At 44.3% G+C, this 21,930-nt stretch overlaps 1 protein-coding gene across 10 annotated transcripts in view; it reads right to left on the bottom strand.

Annotated features, from left to right (window-relative positions):
* The window catches only part of plcg2 (phospholipase C, gamma 2), a 145,210-nt gene that overhangs the window by 86,625 nt on the left and 36,655 nt on the right, over positions 1 to 21,930 (bottom strand). For 9 of the 10 annotated variants that reach the window (XR_015859134.1, XM_088379316.1, XM_088379312.1 and 6 more), the window contains 6 exons: positions 13,608 to 13,701; positions 13,465 to 13,512; positions 13,286 to 13,370; positions 11,489 to 11,569; positions 11,362 to 11,402; positions 4,141 to 4,213 (listed from right to left, as the gene is read on the bottom strand). Coding sequence is in view for 9 of the 10 variants with exons in the window: in XM_088379316.1 (XP_088235442.1) it covers positions 4,141 to 4,213; positions 11,362 to 11,402; positions 11,489 to 11,569; positions 13,286 to 13,370; positions 13,465 to 13,512; positions 13,608 to 13,701 (422 nt within the window). In the remaining variant the exon portion in view is untranslated. The remainder of the gene's footprint in view (positions 1 to 4,140; positions 4,214 to 11,361; positions 11,403 to 11,488; positions 11,570 to 13,285; positions 13,371 to 13,464; positions 13,513 to 13,607; positions 13,702 to 21,930) is intronic. The other variant, XM_088379320.1, reaches the window with a different exon arrangement.

Genomic DNA, 21,930 nt, shown 5'->3' with positions numbered 1-21,930 from the left:
CTCTGGGGAAAATTAATTGTCAAACAGCTCGTGACATTTAAAAAAGAGGAAGACAAACAGAAAAAACAAAGTTCACAATGCAATAAATATAACACACTGCTGGTCCAATAACATGCAGTGCAAGCTGGTAGTTTACTAAAGTGCATCATGTGCAGATAAAAAGTCCCAAGTCTCTAGCTCCAGGTCTCCCCGCGCCTGCGGGCCTGATTGCAGAGTCGGAGTGCAGCTGGAATAAACGACTATCCAAATCTCTTTGTGCTCTGACGGGGAAGGACAAATCTGTAACTGAATTTGCTCCTCATCCCCGTCAGCTCGATGTGCAGTGGATGGGAGGGATTGGCCAACATGGCCGCCAGTTTTTTCCCCATCCTCTGTTGGACCACTGTCTCCACGCTGTCCAACCCAGTCCCCACCACTTAAATATGTTTTTTTCCTCTTTATGGTGCATTTTATGGCTGATGCGACTATTACTCCGGCGTGACTTTTGGTCTGAAAACTACGGTACATTCTTTTTTTTTCAGACTGTGGCTGACAAATGAAATGTTCACACAGAGAATACATAGAAATAAAAATAAAATCCATCACTGTGTGAAAGAGTAGGAACAAAATAATCTATAGTAGGCCTATACTATAAGAGTATAAGAGATCACAAGTGATACTCTTCTGTCTCTTCTTCTGAGCCATTCCAGCTATACCTCCACCTCACACACGGACTCCTCTTTCTCTGACCCCTTTACCTCTTACTCTAACTCTCATCTGCCTTATGACCTCCTCGATCCATGCTTGCAAAGAACAACACAGGCCTGAAGACTGATTGCAATTTGAAAAATGTTGTCAAGTGAAGAAAGGTGCTTTTAGTGATTGCATACTGATCAGGGAGTTTCTAAGAGTTCGGAGCATATGGCTTCTGTTATGTAACCACAGCTAAAACAATGGAGTTTTGACATCTTGAATGACATCTGTGTTAACTGTTTTGCAAAGAGTGGATACGTAGCATGACTGTGGGAGGCTGAGTTAAAGCGGAAAAGTTGGAACTGCTCTTACAGTTCAAAGCCAATTAGCGGCAAGGAAACAGATCAACATGTTCTCATTGGTCTCGTCTCCACCTGACTATAGTGTGCTGTAAAGTCATAAGGGCAGACAAAGCCCTGCGCTCCAAGTGACGCCGCAAAAAGACGCGATGCACCGAATATATCCGCAATATTTGTTTTCATACAACCCTGCGATGCACCGATGCCGCAATCGGTGAAGCGCGAAGGGGCGAGGGATCACTGTATTTATCAGAAAACCGTGTTTACACGAGTGCAGGCATACGCAACATTATGAATATGAAGAAAAATTTGAAGTTGAGATCCATTTTGAGATGCGTGTAAATTCCATCCGTCCGTCCGTCCGTCCGTCCATCCATCCATCCATCCATCCATCCATCCATCCATCTATCCATCCATCCATCTTCAACGCTATTTGCTTAACATGTTCAGGCTTGCTGGTGTAGCCTATTCCAGCTGACATCAGGCAGTAGGCGGGGGACACCCTGAACAACCAGTTCAGACAGTCACAGGGTACATAGACATAGACACAGTCACTGAGCAGGAATCAATACCACGCTGCCCGCACACAAGGCGGGTGAGTGTTGCCCTACACTAGGGGTCGGGAACCTATGGCTCGCAAGCCATATATGGCTTTTTTGGTGACTGCGTCTGGCTCGCGGACAAATCTGACATTTGTTTACACAATTGAAGTCATAAATAATTTGTTTTATTATCAAAGTAAAATATAGACCGACTGAAATCAAAATGTTAAATTAGCTTTCAAAATATAAAATATGATCACGTTTGCAATCCATCCCATTTGTTTTCTACCGCTTAAATCCACGATTGCGTCATATCAGTCAATCCCAGCTGCTCTTCGGTGTACAGACGCCAGGTCGGACAAAAAAAGCGCGATTTTTATTGGACAATACGGTGCCTATGGGGTCGTGAGAGGTAAAATTCCATCTGCTTTATTTAAAATTTCAGCTAGCTAGCTGGTGTGTGCCAGGCAAGGAAGAAAGATGGCGAAGAGACAAAAAGATGACGATTACCGAACATTTCAGAGTGAGTGGACCAAAGAATTCGCATTTGTGGAGAGAGGAGGCTCTGCAACGTGCCTCATATGCAATGACAAAATTGCATCAATGAAACGCTCCAATATCAAGCGCCACTTTGAGACACGACATGCTACATTTGCAACCAAATACCCAGCTGGGGACACCAGAAAAAAAGCGTGTGAAGAACTCCAGAGGAAGGTCCAAGCTAGTCAACAGCAACTCCGTGTATGGACCAGACAAGGTGACTTTAATTCAGCTAGTTTTGCTGGCGCATTAGCAATTGTGAGGAACGGAAAGCCATCCACTGATTGCGAGTATTTCAACATTTATGCTTGATGTGGCTAATGAACTTTTTGACGACTTCACGGAAAAAGAAAAGATATTCAAATGGGGTAAAAGACATGCCTCTGTCAGCAAGAACTGTTCACGATCGGGCCATTATGACTGATGAGAGCCTCAACGCCTGCATGAAGCTCAACCTCACCGCATGTCAACCGGACTACAAAGCCATCAGCAAAACGATGTAGCCCCAGAAGTCTCATTATTGGTGAGGGTTTTTTTCTAGGCTTCAATATAAAAACGTTATTAAAAAGAATACATTAGTACACTCAAAAAATCTATGATCTTAATTAAAATGCATGCATTTAATTGTATTTAGCCCATTGTTTTTTTTAAATGGTATGGCTCTCACGGGAAATTATTTTTAAAAAATGGGCATTTATGGCTCTGTCCGCCAAAAAGGTTCCCGACCCCTGCCCTACACCATCATCAACTCCATACAAATAGCAAGAGTTAGATATTCATTCAATCGTTCATCATCCAAACTGCTTATCTTCATAGAGCTCGTGGGCGGGTGGAGCCTATCCCAGTTGTCTGTTGGTGGTAGGCGTACTGGTCGCCAGCCCATTTGTAGTTTTATATTTTTGTGTGTGAATGTGTGTGTTCATGCGTGCATATTCATTCGTTCATTTGTTTTTTACGTTTATTTATTTACAAAGCACATGAGAGAGATTCAAGCAGCTGACGTACGTCGCCAACAAGTTTCCGTCTTTGTGAAACGGCAGAGCCCCGTGTGAGTTGAACCACTTTGACTGATTTTTTTTCATTTTTTAAAATTCATACGAGTACCTGTACTGGGTGCAACACGAGCATTATCTCATTCTTTCTGTTATGACCATCAGCTTGAGATCATACGTATATACTGTAAGGGTGGGAGCGTAGCTCGACCAGTAAACCGAGTACTTCACTTTTTGGTTGAGCTCCCTCTTCTTCAGCTTCTGAGGCAGAGGCCCATGGGCGACGCCCAGCAAACAGCCACACACTATCAAGCTCCACTTCTCGGCCCGGGTTCAGAGGGTGGCCTTGAAACCCATGTCTGGGCCAAGTAAACCATCATTCATTTACATTTGTCATTATGGTGTTCTGAGCTGTGTTTGTCTGGTCCCGTCTTATCTTCTAGGATCATTTGGACACAGTTATCGGTTATACAAAAGTGGCAGCTTAAAGAGGGGATCATTATTTGAAATAAAAATAATTATGCTGCAGAAAGTCTGAGAGGCTGGACAGTTAAGGCGACAGAGGATGGGACTTGGTTGTACATAGGGTGATGCTTTTCTGACTTCCTTTTCTGGATTTTGTGCTTGTGATGCCTTGGCATTATCAGAAACGTACTAAAATTGCTATCAGATTGTCAAGTCTACACTTCACACAAAATGCTTCAGTGATGATTGGGGATTGCTTTTGTATTAATCATATCTTATTTGTGTGGATTTTTTGATGCAACTTTCTAAGCACTCATACACAATTTCTGAGGGATAAAATTTAGCGGAGTGGGTTTGAGTTATTTGTCATTGTTCAAAGTGCAAAATTCACCATAAATTGACATTTGTCAGAGGATTGCATTTTCCAATTAACATCTGCTACTTGTCGACTGCACCAGACTTAAGATACATCATTATGTCAACAGTAGACTAAAAAGTCAGAAATAAATGTCCATTTTTATGAAAAAGGAACTTGATAAGCACAGAAATAAAAATATCTGCGTTCCATACCTTCTGATGGTAGATAAGAAATCGTTGGAAGTCATGAAGCAAAACTACTGAGGCATCAGGTTTATCTGTATTTCTGAAAAACAGAAGAGAGTGCACATAGTCAAACAGAGAATACACACAATCGCAGTGTAGTATCAGTTTATATTTGTGTTTGTTTACAAATCAGGGGTCACCAACCTTTTTGAAACTGAGAGCAACTTTTTGAGGACCAACTAATTCTGAAGAGCTACCAGCTTAACAAAGCAGACGATATTCAGGTTAAGGTCAAAATTCTGATTTCTGAAACATTCTGAATAACCCGTTGAAATTAGGGCTACACGATATTTATCAAACCGATACTTTATGCCAATTTTAAGAAAAATCATAGCATTTCCTATCAGTCTAATGATGCAAAATAGGTTGATATTTAAGCCGATATTGAAAGCCATATCAAATACATCAACGTCCAACCAGTCAAAGTCTCCTTGACTCTAAAAACAATATTCATTATGAATATTGAAACTGGAGTCATAAAAATTCCAAAGAACACTGTCCCATTCATTTGAATAGGAATGTGTCACATGCGGAATGGAACAGGGCGACCAAATGCAACTTAGACCGAGGTTTATTGAAGGGAAAAGGTTGGTGGAGGACCGAATGAGGGGAACAAACAGGCAGGAAAACATAGCAACGTACGGGCAGCAGAAAAGGACGGGAGCCAGATGTGCGAAGACGCAGACGGAGTGAACGGGGAACACGGGATAAACAGGCCAATCCGACTGCGAGTGACACGCAGACGGAACTTAAATACAAGACGGGTAACGAGGGGCAGGTGACGACGATTACAATTATTACTTGTAGGACACAGGCAGGGAGGGGGCGAGTGCACAGACGCGGGACAGAGACGCTAACGGACACCATGACAACAAACAATGTGACACGCGGGGATACGTACGAGGAAACGGCAAGGAGCGAAGACATGATAGAGTGGGATGTAAATGTGTACCGTATTGGCCCGAATATAAGACGACCCTGATTATAAGACGGCCCCCTCTTTTACAAGACTCAAGTTTGAAAAAAGACTTTTTGAACACCAAATTTTATTTTTATACAGAAAATAATTACAGTACATCTGAAACAAATGATTCTAACAATATATTCGAGAGAAAAAGCATGTTATTTTGCCTCATTCAAATCATGCAAAAACTGTCTGTCACATCTTGATATCTGAACATTTAAATATGTAAACTAAAGTGCAATCTCATTTGTAGATGAATGGCTTCTGGTTTTTGAAATGTAAATAAACCTACTGTTTCTCCATTTTCTGTTATCTCTTCTCTTATTTTCTTCTCTTTTCTTTCAAACCGCTTTTTTTTATTTTTCTTCTTCGTGCTGCTGCTAATTTTATTTTTATTCTTCGTGACAGGGGTTCGCTTTGCCCTGGGGAGTTAAGTTCAGCATTCGCTTTAAAGATAGCTGGTGCCATCTAGCCTTGTGAATGGGTATTGTCAGGAAGGAGTTGAGCCAGGGCGACCAAATGCAGCTTGAACCAGGATTTATCCATCCATCCATCCATCTTCTTCCGCTTATCCGGGGTCGGGTCGCGGGGGCAGCAGCTTTAGGAGGGACTCCCAGACTTCCCTCTCCCCAGCCACTTCATCCAGCTCATCCCGGGGGATCCCAAGGCGTTCCCAGGCCAGCTGAGAGACATAGTCTCTCCAGCGCGTCCTGGGTCGTCCCCGGGGTCTCCTACCGGTGGGACATGCCCGGAACACCTCCCCAGGGAGGCGTCCAGGAGGCATCCTGATAAGATGCCCGAGCCACCTCATCTGGCTCCTCTCAACGTGGAGGAGTAGCGACTCTACTCCGAGTCTCTCCCGGATGACCGAGCTTCTCACCCTATCTCTAAGGGAGAGCCCGGACATCCTGCGGAGAAAACTCATTTCGGCCGCTTGTATCCGAGATCTCGTTCTTTCGGTCACGACCCATAGCTCGTGACCATAGGTGAGGGTAGGAGCGTAAATCGACCGGTAAATTGAGAGCTTTGCCTTTTGGCTCAGCTCTCTCTTCACCACAACGGACCGGTACAGGGTCCGCATTACTGCCGACGCTGCACCGATCCGCCTGTCGATCTCACGCTCCATCCTCCCCTCACTCGTGAACAAGACTCCAAGATACTTGAACTCCTCCACTTGGGGCAGGATCTCATCCCCGATCCGGAGAGGGCATTCCACCCTTTTCCGATCGAGGACCATGGACTCGGATTTGGAGGAGCTGACCCTCATCCCGACCGCTTCACACTCGGCTGCGAATCGTTCCAGCGAGAGCTGGAGATCACGGCCTGAAGAAGCCAACAGCACCACGTCATCTGCAAAAAGCAGAGACGCGATGCTGAGGTCCCCAAACCGGACCCCCTCAACGCCTCGGCTGCGCCTAGAAATTCTGTCCATAAAAATTATGAACAGAATCGGTGACAAAGGGCAGCCTTGGCGGAGTCCAACCCTCACTGGGAACGAATCCGTCTTACTGCCGGAAATGCGGACCAGACTCTGGCATCGGTGATACAGGGACCGAACCGCCCTTATCAGTTGGCTCGGCACCCCGTACTCCCGAAGCACCCTCCACAGAACCTCCCGAGGGACACGGTCGAACGCCTTCTCCAAGTCCACAAAACACATGTGGACTGGTTGGGCGAACTCCCATGCACCCTCGAGGATCCTGCCGAGGGTGTAGAGCTGGTCCACTGTTCCACGGCCAGGACGAAAGCCACACTGCTCCTCCTGAATCCGAGGTTCGACCTCCCGACGGACCCTCCTCTCCAGCACCCCTGAATAGACCTTACCAGGGAGGCTGAGGAGTGTGATTCCCCTGTAATTGGAACACACCCTCCGGTCCCCCTTCTTAAAGAGGGGAACCACCACCCCAGTCTGCCAATCCAGAGGCACTGTCCCCGATGTCCACGCAACGTTGTAGAGACGTGTCAGCCATGACAGCCCCACAACATCCAGAGCCTTTAAGAACTCCGGGCGGATCTCATCCACCCCCGGGGCCTTGCCACCGAGGAGTTTTTTGACTACCTCAGTGACTTCGACCCCAGAGATTGGAGAATCCGCCTCAGAGTCTCCAGGCCCTGCTTCCTCAATGGAAGGCGTGTAGGTGGAATTGAGGAGGTCTTCGAAGTACTCTCCCCACCGACTCACGACGTCCCGAGTCGAGGTCAACAGTGTTGACGTTGCACTGCTTCCCCCTCCTGAGACGCCGGATGGTGGACCAGAATTTCCTCGAAGCCGTCCGAAAGTCATTCTCCATGGCCTCACCGAACTCCTCCCACGCCCGGGTTTTTGCCTCAGCAACCGCCGAAGCCGCGTTCCGCTTGGCCATCCGGTACCTGTCAGCTGCCTCCGGAGTCCCGCAGGCCAAAACGGCCCGATAGGACTCCTTCTTCAGCTTGACGGCATCCCTTACCGCCGGTGTCCACCAGCGGGTTCGGGGATTGCCGCCACGACAGGCACCAACGACCTTACGGCCACAGCTCCGGTCGGCCGCCTCAACAATGGAGGCGCGGAACATGGTCCACTCAGACTCAATGTCCCCCGCCTCCCCCGGGACGTGGGAAAAGCTCTGCCAGAGGTGGGAGTTGAAGCTCTTCCTGACAGGAGATTCTGCCAGACGTTCCCAGCAGACCCTCACAGAGCGTTTGGGTCTGCCAGGTCGGACCGGCATCTTCCCCCACCATCGGAGCCAACCCACCACCAGGTGGTGATCAGTCGACAGCTCCGCCCCTCTCTTCACCCGAGTGTCCAAAACATGCGGCCGCAAATCCGATGACACGACTACAAAGTCGATCATCGAACTGCGGCCTAGGGTGTCCTGGTGCCAAGTGCACACATGGACACCCTTATGTTTGAACATGGTGTTCATTATTGAAAATCCGTGTCGAGCACAGAAGTCCAACAATAGAACACCGCTCGGGTTCAGATCAGGGGGGCCGTTCCTCCCAATCACGCCCTTCCAGGTCTCACTGTCATTGCCCACGTGAGCATTGAAGTCACCCAGTAGAACGATAGAGTCCCCAGAAGGAGCGCTCTCCAGCACTTCTTCCAGGGACCCCAAGAAGGGTGGGTACTCTGAGCTGCTGTTTGGTGCATAGACACAAACAACAGTCAGGACCCGTCCCCCCACCCGAAGGCGGAGGGAGGCTACCCTCTCGTTCACCGGGGTGAACCCCAATGTGCAGGCGCCCAGCCGGGGGGCAATAAGTATACCCACACCTGCTCGACGCCTCCCACCGTGGGCAACTCCAGAGTGGAAGAGAGTCCAGCCCCTCTCGAGAGGGCTTGTACCGGAACCCAAACTGTGTGTGGAGGCTAGTCCGACTATATCTAGTCGGAATCTTTCTGCCTCGCACACCAGCTCGGGCTCCTTTCCAGCCAGAGAGGTGACATTCCATGTCCCAAGAGCCAGCTTCTGCAGCCGGGGATCAGACCGCCAAGGTCCCTGCCTTTGGCTGCCGCCCAGCTCACATTGCACCCGACCTCTTCGGCCCCTCCCACAGGTGGTGAGCCCATGGGAAGGGGGACCCACGTTTCCATTTCGGGCTATGCCCGGCCGGGCCCCATGGGCGAAGGCCCGGCCACCAGACGCTCGCCTTCGAGCCCCGCCTCCAGGCCTGGCTCCAGAGGGAGGCCCCGGTGACCCGCGTCCGGGCGAGGGAAAACAAAGTCCATTTATGGTTTTCATCATAAGGGGCTTGGGTGAGCCGTGCTTTGTCTGACCCCTCACCTAGGACCCGTTTGCCATGGGTGACCCTACCAGGGGCATGAAGCCCCCGACAACATGGCTCCTAGGATCATAGGGGCACGCAAACCCCTCCACCACGATAAGGTGACGACTCGCGGAGGGGTGAACCAGGATTTATTGCAGGGAAAAGGAGTTGGAAGGGAGGCAGGTGGGGAACCGACGACACAGACGGGAGGAAGACTCACGGCCAGCAAAACAGACAGACTGACCGACATGAAGTCCCCTTGGACAAGGTTAAAATTCTGACCGTGAGCCTTCAGACAGACCGGGGGAAAACCAGATGACACGAACAGGAACACTGGGCACGAACAGGAATGGACACAACAGTAGACACCGACAGGGAGAAACACACGGGCAGGGCTTAAATACACAGGGTAACAAGAGGAAGCAGGTGACAGACATTACGGTAACGAAAGGGGTGTGGCCGAGCGAAGTGCAGGCCGAGCGCGCTGTGGCACGGGCGTGACAGGTATAATGTCTAGACCCTGAATGTAAGACGACCCCCACTTTTTCAGTCTTATTTCAATGCAAAAAACACCGTCTTATATTCGGGCCAATACGGTAATTGTTTTAAGCTGCAACAACAGATATATTTGTAAGTATCGCCATCCAAAGCAGCTACGCCTCCCCTGCCATCATGAAAAGGGGAAAAACAAATTCAATCATTTTTATCATAGTCATTGCCCTTTTAATTTCAAAGGTTTTGTATCGTTTTGAACCAAAATCGCTGAATTTTTATAGTTATTTTAAAACCGAAGATGATTCGTGCGAAGGAGCCAACTTCCTGTCTAGACTCTTCTGAGGATTGCGTAATCACACGGCTAGTCACTAGATATATCAAATAAATGTAATATAAACAACAATTTTAACGAACCATCCATGTCACTACAAATCATTAAATCCATCGGAATATTCATCCTCTGTGTTAAAAAACAACAACAACAAACCAACTGTTGATTCCGGACCTACGTGCGCCTCTGACGTCAGCCTCGTCGTCAGCCTTGTCGTCAGTTGGGGCTCCAATTATTCCACAGATCTACGTATATAACAATATTGTAGCGTTACCAAAGTACCAGGCAAGACGTGGGTTTGGTAACCGGCTCTTTATTTCACAAAACGAGCTCAACATATGAGCCACCACACACAAGCGCCCTGGATCGCTCTTCCCGTCTTCCCCCCCCCTTCGCGGCCTCGCTCGACAATCGGAAACTACTGAAGTCTAACAACATACACGTTGCTACTCTAAATAAACTATATGTCAAATAACATAAATAACAAGTTTATCGAACCATCTGTGTAACTCCAAATCATTAAATCTCCTGACTCAAGAAGTCAGTGAATGGAAGTCATTGTCAGTGAGGCTCCAATTATTCCACAGCCACACTGCGCCCTCATGCAGTTTAAGTGATGAAGTGATCAACTATACTAGTAAGTAAGTAATGTGTTAATTATCAAGTAAAAATTTGTGAAACATTTCACATATAAGTCGCTCCTGAGTATAAGTCGCCCCCCAGCCAAACTATGAAAAAAAAAAAAAACGCGACTTATAGTCCGAAAAATATGGTATATACAGTACAACACACTTACTTGTTTGTCTACTGTGCTCAATGGTGACATACATTTTTTTTTCATCAAAGTATGAATGAATGTCAATTATGAAAGTGTATATATATATATATATATATATATTTGTTTTTCTCATATTGTGCATCAATAGACAAAATGCCTGAGTGAACAGTTGCTCTTGCATTTAAATACCCCAATTTGAACGACACAAATAGACCTAATTTCCCCTATAATTTTCTCCCATCAATGAAACATTATATTCATGTCACACAGCACAGGAATAAAACAGCCGGTTTTCTCCTTGCTCCAAAAGTCTGCTTTTTCATTGTCTCTCAGCATGTTTACCTCTGCTTGCGTATTTCTGGCGAGACAGCTAGATATACGGACTTTATCTACACATGCAGTATACGTATGTGTCTGTATGACCACTGTGTTATTGTTGCTGTACAAACAGAAAATAATATGAAAACGCTGTGAAGAAATCGATGTACCCAGAAGAAACCCACGCAGGGATTTTATGCAAACTCGACACAGGAAGGCCAGATCGAACCCACACCTCTGAACTGTGAAGCAGACATTCTGACCGGTGTGTCACCATGCAAACCGATAAAAACCTATTTAAGCCTCAAGTCGGGGGTCACAACCAACTTGGTGGGTGGGCACGCCCCCTATGGCCTCCCTTTGGTGATGGGTCTACTCTAAGGAAGTCACAATCTCCCAACACTGGTGAGCTGATTGCTATATAAGTAGCTCTTAGCCCAAACATGTGGTTGAGGATGACCAGAGACCCATGGGCACCATGTTGATGACCCCTGATTTGGATATGTAAGATAGTTTTACTTGCTGTTAATTGAAAGAAAGACAACAGGCGCTTACCCCAAAATAAAAGCACAATCCTTTTTGAATTCTTCAAGAATCTGAGTGAAGATTAAATCAAAATACTGCATAAATATGCTGTACAGTACAAGTGATGCAAAAAACAGCGATTTGTGATCCTACTTACCTCATTTTGTTCAAACATTATCAGGTTGTACAATTTGTGAAACTGCTCAAAATCCAAGCGCTCATGTTTTCCTCCCACTTCCTGTAAAAGGAGAGCATAAATAAGCACTAATGACTGTGTATTACAGGAGGCATCAATCAATTTTCTATATGCAGTATCCTGGTTGGGGTATTGCTGTGTGGAGTATACCCAAGCTGAATTTGGGCAAGAGGTGAGATATAGTATACCCTGGACAGGTCCTACCATATTTACGCATGTTCGGAAGAAATTCTACTTTTATTCTGTTACATTGAGCTACGTTCTACTTGCTATGTCTATTTTTATTCAGAGCAGCGCATATCCTGCAACTTGTGGAGGTGTGTGAGAGGAGGATCACACTTTCTGAAAATCTTAGCGATGATTCATATATATTCTATATTTTGACTCTTAAATGTTTTTAACTTCTTTTTTTTCTCACTCGTATTTGTTCTTTTTTAATTGTCTTAAATTATGACTGATATATACTGGAATTTCCCCGTATGGGACAAATGGGAATATCTTATCCACAAAGAAGCCAAGTTTTTAAAGTGACACGTTAAGAAAGATAGAGTCCAGCTATATTGTGACTCCAGTGAGTGAGTAAGGCGGCGCAAATACCCCGTAAAACAAGGAGCTGTCCCACATGTGGGACACTGGAACGCTAAAGGTTTTGTGGCTGTTTCGTTTTCTGCACATGCTCTATTATACAAGGATGTTGTTTTTTTTTTTATGACAGAAACTACAGTACTTGTATGTGCGTCTGATGTCGTGCAACCCACCGGAGATACACAAGCAAATTTAAACAACGAAAGAGCCAAAGTCATATGCAGCACACAACCACACTTTCAGAGCGAGGAAGAAAGCCAATGCTTTATTACCTTGTTAGTGTGGTGAAAGACATGTTTACGTCTATTATTGACAGTAGAAAGTGAGACATGTAAATGATGTCTATTTAGGTCATGATGTTGTCATTGTTAATAGTGATGTACTCCATCCTATTGATCACATTTACCATGTGTTAACGGGGCAACGGTTTCACAAGCCAAAATGTTTACTTTAACCCGAATATTGCAACAATATGTAAATACAGTCATTGTAGCGTTGTCACAGAGGGATCTTTGGGTGGCAACAGTCATGTCTCAGTATCTGGCATGTACGTATTGTCATGTATTGCATTGCGAAATGACTCAGGGCAATTGTCAAGCTAGAAATAAACTGTTTAATGAAAACAAAAAGGATTACTGTTGGCCATAATCATGCCGAAACAACAACGCTAAAAGGTGCATAGCTTACGGTGTTCTTTTTTCCTTTCCTCTCCCCGCCCTCCAACATTCTCTCTCTTGTTACCCTCACAGAATTCCCAAACCATAGCAAACCACAGAATTTATGAAATATATGCAATGATTGCTACACTATGAAAGTACACATTGACAGTCAGTCAATGAAGCCCAGATTTGTTTACTCGCTGTTGGCCTCTGATCTACATCCTAGCAGGGAGACAAAATACAAAAATACTCGTTAGCTTAGTGCTTGCTAGAAGCTGGTATAACGCAAGTGGATTGATTCAAAATTGGTAAAAAAAAAAACATCCAGGTTTCTGCCATTGACTATGGTACACCGAGGTATCCTGGGGGTTAACGTGAGTAAACTAAAAAGGAACCTTTACGTAAGTTGCTGGTTTTAGATTTTCATGAAATTGAATGTGAATGAAGACTAAAATAGATAAACAAATAAACAAACAAACAAATAAATAAATAAATACAAATAAAAAAATAATACCAGAAATTTGTCTTTCAGAGAGCGTATACTGGTGGGCTTGTAGTTTAGCAAAGGAAGAAGGGTCTTCAGCTCCTTCATGGATATGCTGAAATTACATGAAAAAAAAATGTACAGTCAAAGTTTACAGTATAAATAAGCAGATAAATCAAGTAAATAAAGGGCCTGTAGAGGAGGTGTACCTGTTTGTCTTTGTCTGGTTGACAGAATACATCTTCTTTCTGAGCCAGCTTGAAACAAAATCGAAACTTACTTGATAAGCCTGTATACTGTACTATATCTACATATTGTGTGATTATAGGAGTGTGTTTGTGTGTACGATTACCTCTCAATAAGAATTGGAGTCGGAGCAGTCAGTGTTTCTTGAACTAACATTTCAAGTCCAATCAACCATTTTTGCGCTTCCTCCACAGAATCAGCTAAGAAAACAGCATTATTAATTAATTATTAATAGTACAGTCAGTCCTAAAATCAGATGTTTTTTTTTTTTCTCAATATCTTGAATTTTGTGGTTTTTTGCCCCCATGTCTTGCGTGTGTGTGTGCGTGTGTGTATGTGTGGAGGGTGTGTGTGTGTGTGTGTGTGTGTATATATATATATATATATATATATATATATATATATATATATATATATATATATATATATGTATATATATATATAAACCGTGTTTTTCGGACAATAAGTTGCATCAGCCATAAAATGCACAATAAAGTGAAAAAAAAACATGTAAATTGCACCGGAGTATAAGTCGCATTTTGGGGTAAATTTATTCGACAAAATCCAACACCAAGAACAGACAAGCACGAGCAACAACAGGCTAAACGATACGGTATGCTGCCATGACATAAACACAAACGAAGAGCTGAGAACGGGCCTGACATAACATTAACAGTTATCCAAATAACTAGAACATAAATAACACGTTTATAAAACCATCTGTCACTCCAAATCATTAAATCCATCGATCGTCCTTTATGTCGCGTGTGCGCTGCGCCGCCAGACTCATCGTCAGTTGCAGTTCAAATTACTCCACAGGCCCATATAACGATATATAAATGATATATCAAAAACTATTATATAAACAACAATATCAAACCATCTGTGTTACTGCAAATCATTAAATCCATCGATCGTCCTTTTTGGAATCAACGCCGTGTGCGCCGCGTCGCTAACGTCGGAGCAGTTCAAATTACTCCACAGGCCCATATAATGATATATAAAGTATACAGTGGAGCCTCGGTTTTCGAATGTCCCAGTTCTCGAACAAATCGGTATTCGAACAAAAAATTCGAGATTTTTTTTGCTTCGGATGTCAGACGAAATTTTGGTTGTCAAACCTCGCGAGATGAGCCGAGAGGACCCGCATGCCAACTGACTCAGTTCGTTATTACATTCTCGTTACGCTGAGGATTACATCAACTCTAATCACGCCTCCAAAGGAAGCAGTGGGAGCAGTAAAGCTGATCATGGCGAAAAGAGGAAAGTAGTGCGCAAAACGGTTGAATTTAAAAAAGACATAATCGCAAAATATGAGTCCGGTGTACGTGTGTTAGAGTTGGCGCGGGAGTTTTGCATGGCAAAATCGACAATAAGCTCGATCCTGAAAAACAAAGACGCTTTTAAAGAAAGTGATGTTGCGAGAGGGCCGACTGTAATTACCTTTATGAAATTAAGAATGTTTTTGCTGTTTTCTTTCACTTGATCTTTGAAATGTTGTCTTTCATTGGTAAAAAATAAAAAAAAATGTTTTGATGTGCTTTTTTCCCTCACAATTTAAAAATATATCTTTTACTATTAGAATGAAACACACAAGCGAGTTGCTACAGATACGGCAATACATTCCCCAGCCTAGCCTACTCTATTAATTCAGTTTATTATTCATATTATTTATTTATACATTACCTACTCACTTATTTATGCAGTTTATGGTGTAAAATAATGGAAAAATGCTTTAAAAAAGGTTTTTTTTTACTTGGAACGGGTTAAATATTTTTCCATTATTTGTAATGGGAAAACATGATTCGGAATTCGAAGGATTCATTTCTCGAACAGCCTTCTGGAACGGATTGTGGTCAAAAACTGAGGCTCCACTGTATATCAAATTTCTATTACATAAACAACAATATTGTTTCCGTGAGTCGTCACCTCATCGTGGTGGAGGGGTTTGCGTGCCCCTATGATCCTAGGAGCCATGTTGTCGGGGGCTTCATGCCCCTGGTAGGGTCACCCATGGCAAACGGGTCCTAGGTGAGGGGCCAGACAAAGCACGGCTCACAGAAGCCCCTTATGATGATTGATATAAATGGACTTAGTTTTCCCTCGCCCGGACGCGGGTCACCGGGGCCTCCCTCTGGAGCCAGGCCTGGAGGCGGGGCTCGAAGGCGAGCGTCTGGTGGCCGGGCCTTCGCCCATGGGGCCCGGCCAGGCATAGCCCGAAATGGAAACGTGGGCCCCCCTTCCCATGGGCTCACCACCTGTGGGAGGGGCCGAAGGGGTCGGGTGCAATGTGAGCTGGGTGGCAGCCAAAGGCAGGGACCTTGGCGGTCTGATCCCCGGCTGCAGAAGCTGGCTCTTGGGACATGGAATGTCACCTCTCTGGCTGGAAAGGAGCCCGAGCTGGTGTGCGAAGCAGAAAAATTCCGACTAGATATAGTCGGACTAGCCTCCACGCACAGTTTGGGTTCCGGTACAAGCCCTCTCGAGAGGGGCTGGACTCTCTTGCACTCTGGAGTTGCCCACGGTGAGAGGCGTCGAGCTGGTGTGGGTATACTTATTGCCCCCCGGCTGGGCGCCTGCACATTGGGGTTCACCCCGGTGAACGAGAGGGTAGCCTCCCCCCGCCTTCGGGTGGGGGGGACGGGTCCTGACCGTTGTTTGTGTCTATGCACCAAACGGCAGCTCAGAGTACCCACCCTTCTTGGGGTCCCTGGAGGAAGTGTTGGAGAGCGCTCCTTCTGGGGACTCCATCGTTCTACTGGGTGACTTCAATGCTCACGTGGGCAATAACAGTGAGACCTGGAAGGGCGTGATTGAGAGGAACGCCCCCCCCGATCTGAACCCGAGCGGTGTTCTATTGTTGGACTTCTGTGCTCGACACGGATTTTCAATAATGAACAAGCATAAGGGTGTCCATGTGTGCACTTGGCACCAGGACACCCTAAGCCGCAGTTCGATGATCGACTTTGTAGTCGTGTCATCGGATTTGCGGCCGCATGTTTTGGACACTCGGGTGAAGAGAGGGGCGGAGCTGTCAACTGATCACCACCTGGTGGTGGGTTGGCTCCGATGGTGGGGAAAGATGCCGGTCCGACCTGGCAGACCCAAACGCTCTGTGAGGGTCTGCTGGGAACGTCTGGCAGAATCTCCTGTCAGGAAGAGCTTCAACCTATAGTCACCCTGGAAAATAGATTAGACAACTTGGAGCAGTATTCCAGAATGAGTGATGTCATCATCACAGGTTTAAAGATTAAACCACGAAGCTACCAGCAGGCTGTGAAAGGCCTTGCTTCAGAGGACTATCCTGAACATGAGGAGACAACCGAGGAGCAGGTAAAATCTTCGTCATTGACACTATCAATATTGAGGCATGCCGCACTCTGCCGACGAGGAGTCTAGATAGCAAGTAGAGATGCACCGATCCGGCATATTCAGTTTCGATACCGATACCGATGCCGTGGGTTTGCGTTTCGGTCGATACCCGATACCGATCCGATATTATGGTTGACCTAACAAGCTACATACCTCTACATGTGGAAAAATAAAATATAGCATCGGGACAAGAGAATAAACAAGTGACTTGGTCAAATACAATAATCAAGCGATGTAAACATGTGTTCGCACACTTTCTCATACATTTCTGACAGTACGGTCTCAGAAAAATACTTGCGCGATGGCAAATTGTACCGTGGCTCCAGGTGCTCAAGTAAACGTCGAAAGCCCTCGTTTTCAACAGCACTCATCGGTTGTCCATCCAAAACCATGAATTCCAGCACTTTCTCAGTAATTCTCATAGCTTTTGCGCTATTGCCTGGGAATTTCTCCCGTCTTTGCAGGGCATCTGCTAACGTTAACTGCCGTGTAGGTCCACCTCCCGCTCCCTTAGATCTGCTCAACTGCTGGAACTCCTGGTGCTCCGTTCCGTGGTGTTTCTGGAGATGCTTAATTAAATTGGTAGTACTATAACTGGCAGTACTACCACCACCCCTGGCAACATTAGCTTTGCAGACATTACAAACTGCCGTCGAGCTAGTTGGCGTGTTCAGTTTAAAGTACCTCCACACAGCTGACTCTTTCGTTCGCTCCATGTTTGCGTTTGTTTAGAAAACTCTCGTGGCATGCGGCACACGTGCTGCTAACGTATGACGTAGCCCGCGTCCCAATAGATTAAGGAAAGGATCGGCTCACAGATCGGCTGCATTTTCCGATACCCGATCCATCTATTTTGTTGATATCGGGGCCGATATCCGATCCAGATATCGGATCGGTGCATCTCTAATAGCAAGATACCACCTATAATTGTCCGTTTTACAAATAGGAAAAGTAAGATAAATCTACTCAAACAAGGTAGGAAACTAAAAGGTACGAACATGAATGAACACCTCACCAAGAAAAATGGTGAAATAGCTAAAAAAGCAAGAGCTCTTAAGAAAAACGCTAAAATACAGTCCACTTGGACTGCAGGTTGTAAGGTATTCATCAAACCTGTTGGAGCAGCAGAGAGTTCTCATGGTTTCTGCATGAGTGCCATAGAGCAACTTAAGCGGTATGAAGGAGATCAGTAACCTGTAGATCATTACGTAGAACCTCAAGTTGTGATACTTTAATATCATGGAAGGTAAAACACCTGGTGAAATTATCAACCTATCATGAACAGTACTGACAAATGCCTTTCCTTTCCAACTGGTCTGTTTAACAAACAAGCACTGATAGCTGAAAATGAAGAACTTGATTTGAAAACATTTGATTATACTGATCATAAGGGATTTGATATAGAGAACAATATTGATCCTGTGAATAACTTCTTTATCAACTACAATCAAACGAACTGTAAATACTATACTATATAAATACTATACTTTAGCGAGAATGTAGCAACAAATAGGGCAATGTCAATTATACATTTTAATCGTAGGAGCTTGAAAGCAAACATCTCTAAGATCAAACAATGTTTAAAACAGTGGTTCCCAAACTTTTTCCGAGTAGCGCTCCCTTGGCTCCCCAGTGAATTCCTAGCGCCCCCCCCCCGCCGACTGACTCGTCCTACCGCACATGTTGTGTACAAATCGTCCCCCCCCCCCCCCCCCCCCCCGTCGACTGACTCGTCCTACTGCACATGTGTCGTCAAACAAGCTGTTGGAATAATTTTAAGTGAAGCTTTGGCCTGCCAGACCTGGAGGCCTCGCCTTTACGAGTTTATCTTTCCTTTTATCTAGGTTCTTCCTTTTTAGTGATAGGGATGTCTTTTGATCCCTGTCAGCCATTTGTATCCTTCCTGTCCTTATGTTGTCTGTGTGTTTTGGTTCCCGTAAGAGGCCTTCACTAACAATGAGCAGGGCTTATTTGCATAGGTGACATGTTCTTTGTTTGATTCACAGGAACTTCATTCCTTTTCATTTAGATGTAGGTTTGGTTCATAGATTGTAGTTTATCAGACCTGTTTTTCTTTGTTAAGGGTTACATACAGTTAGAAGTAGTTGCATAAAAGTTATCCCATATTTACTCAATGTTTGTTTAAGGAACTGCATACCGGTTACCTCACGTTTGTTTAATGTGTGTTGACGTGTTTAGGACAAGTTACTTATTATTATTATGTGTTAATTTACCAAGTAGATAAAGTTAGCAAAGGTCTAGTTGCATTTGTTCCACAGCAAAGCGGCAATCAACGTGCTTCAAGGTATTTGACCACAGTCGAGGACGAGTCAGCCAACTGTGAGGGAAGACGGCTGGGGATGGCCTCTGCGGGGGGTCACGAGCCAACAGCGAAGTGCTAATTCACACCACACTACATTCTTTTGCTAATCAGCGTTGCTACAGACACAATTCCCCCTCCCTTTAGTGTAGCAACGCCTCTGTAACCAGGGCAACCATAACATTAAAAAGAGGGGCACGTGGAGGAAGGACTCAGAACTGATGGAGGTTGTAACTGAGATTGCTTTCTCTATCGTTCTCCTCGCGAGTAAACCAGTTCTGGTTGTCTTCTCCTCTTCATTCCAGCGAGTGATTTAATGTCTAATCGTATTTAGACCCAACACAAACGTTCGAACTTCTGACTTCGGACTGCCGCCCCCCTACCGCCCCCTTCAACTTCTGACTTCGGACTGCCGCCCCCTACCGCCCCCTTCGTCCTTACCGCCCCCTTCGTCCTCACCGCCCCCCCAGATCTTTCCACCGCCCCCAGGGGGGCGGTACCGCCCACTTTGGGAACCACTGGTTTAAAAGATATGAATAATCCGTTTACTGTTATTGCAATATCTGAAACCTGGTTAAAGGAAGATCAGTCTGAAAAGATTGACATAGAGGGGTATGAGAGTTATACATTAAATAGGATGGGAAAAAGATGCGGAGGGGTTGCTCTATTCATAGACAAAAACTATAAGTGTAAGATAGTAAGAAATATGTCTCAAGCAATAGATAATCTCATGGAATGCATTACTGTTGAAATAGAAATGGAATCATCAAAAAACATTCTGGTAAGCTGTGTATACAGATGTCCAGGTTCAAGTATTGAAGCATTTAGTGAACTATTATCAAGAATGTATGAAAGAAAAATCAATACGAAAATGGTCTATGTCTGTGGTGATTATAATATAGATCTACTGAACCCACTTCAGCTGACTCCAATAACAGAATTCATTAACTTAATGAGTCATTAACAGTATGAGTCTTTACCCTGCAATAACTCGTCCGACTAGAATCACATCTCACAGTGCCACTATAATTAATAATATATTTACAAATGTGATTGAAAAGAAAGTAAAAACTGGACTAATAATAAATGATTCAAGCGACCAGTGTTTGCGGTGATCCAGAACTGTACAAAGAAAAAAAAAGGATGCTATAGCTTTTAAAATGTGTAGAATGAACTCTGGTAATTCAATTAACTCATTCAAAAATGATCTTCTAAAACAAGACTGGAAAAAGGTATATGTGGGTGATGTAAATGAAGCCTACAACACATTCATGGCCATTATATCTGAACTTTATGATAAAAACTGTCCTCTTGTAAGGAAAGCCGTCAAACACAATTCAGTGGAAAAACCATGGCTGACAAAGGAAATCTTAAACGCCTGCAAGAAAAAAAACCTGTTATACAAAGATTTCCTAAAGATAAGAACAAAAGAAGCTGAATTCAAATATAAGACCTATAAAAACTAATTGATCAAAATAATGAGAAACAGTAAAAGGAACTACTATAGCAAGAAACTGGAGGAAAACAAGAGTAACACAATAACAACATGGAAAGTGTTAAATGAAATTATTAAAAACAGAACTGGAAAGCCAGGATATCCTTCTTACTTTGTAAACAGTAACAATATAACTATAAATGAACTTGCAATGATTGCAGAGGAGTTTAATGATTACTATGTTGGTATTGGGCCTACTTTGGCGGAAGAAGTACCAAAAAAAGGGAGTACAAGTGACCTAATTAAGGATGTACCCATAGCCAAAAGTATGGTTCTAAGGGGAACGGATGAGACGGAAATAATAGAAATTGTTAGAGGATTTAAAGGTAAAAAGTCAACTGATTGTAATGGAATAGATATGTCACTTGTTAAAAATATTATTGTAAGTGTGATGAAACCCCTAACACATATTTGCAACCAATCCCTGACAAATGGTGTTTTTCCGAGTGGAATGAAAACAGCTAAGATTATTCCGATATATAAAGATGGGTGTTAGGGTTTTCCAGGTTATCTTTATCATAGGATTATGTTGGAATGCAACAGGTAATAAATACCTTACCTTGTCCTCCCTATCACAAGGTCGTAAAACATCCCCTGAGATGTTTAGACTAGAGGACAAGGGCTTTCTGTTCAGCCCACTCATACCCCCACTCTGTTTCTCTTAATAAATATCCTCTTGCAGGAAGGAGAGTCCAGAGCTCTATTCGAACATCGCTGTACGCACACAGGTGTCAAAAAGGACTTACTTGTCTCCCGTGTGGTTCTTGCAAGATAAGTTGGAGTGAGCAAATCTCTAACAATGGGGACAAACACATATTCTCAAATTATAGGCCAACATCTTTACTCCCACAATTCTCCAAAATACTAGAAAAAATATTTTATAAAAGGCTTGATGATTTCATCACAAAACGAAATATTCTGTGTGACCAACAGTATGGATTTCGGAAAAATAGAACCACCACAATGGCTTTGTTAGATTTCGTAGCTGAAATAACAACAGCTATTGAAAATAAACGATATGCTGTAGGTGTCTTCTTGGATCTTAAGAAAGCTTTTGATACTGTAAATTATAAAATACTGTTAACAAAACTTGAGAGATATGGCATACAAGGTATGCCACTCACTTGGTTAAACAGTTATTAATCAAACAGGAATCAATATGTGCAATTAATGGACTTCAAATCAAAACTAAAGCAGGTAAAGTGTGGGGTTCCTCAGGGCTCAATATTAGGCCCCTTGTTA

Source organism: Syngnathus floridae, chromosome 6, assembly GCF_059516105.1.
Source record: "Syngnathus floridae isolate MCC-2025c chromosome 6, RoL_Sflo_1.0, whole genome shotgun sequence".
Taxonomy (NCBI): Eukaryota; Metazoa; Chordata; class Actinopteri; order Syngnathiformes; family Syngnathidae; genus Syngnathus; species Syngnathus floridae.
The sequence above is the reverse complement of the archived record's forward strand: the minus strand, read 5'-3'. Positions and strand labels throughout refer to the sequence as shown.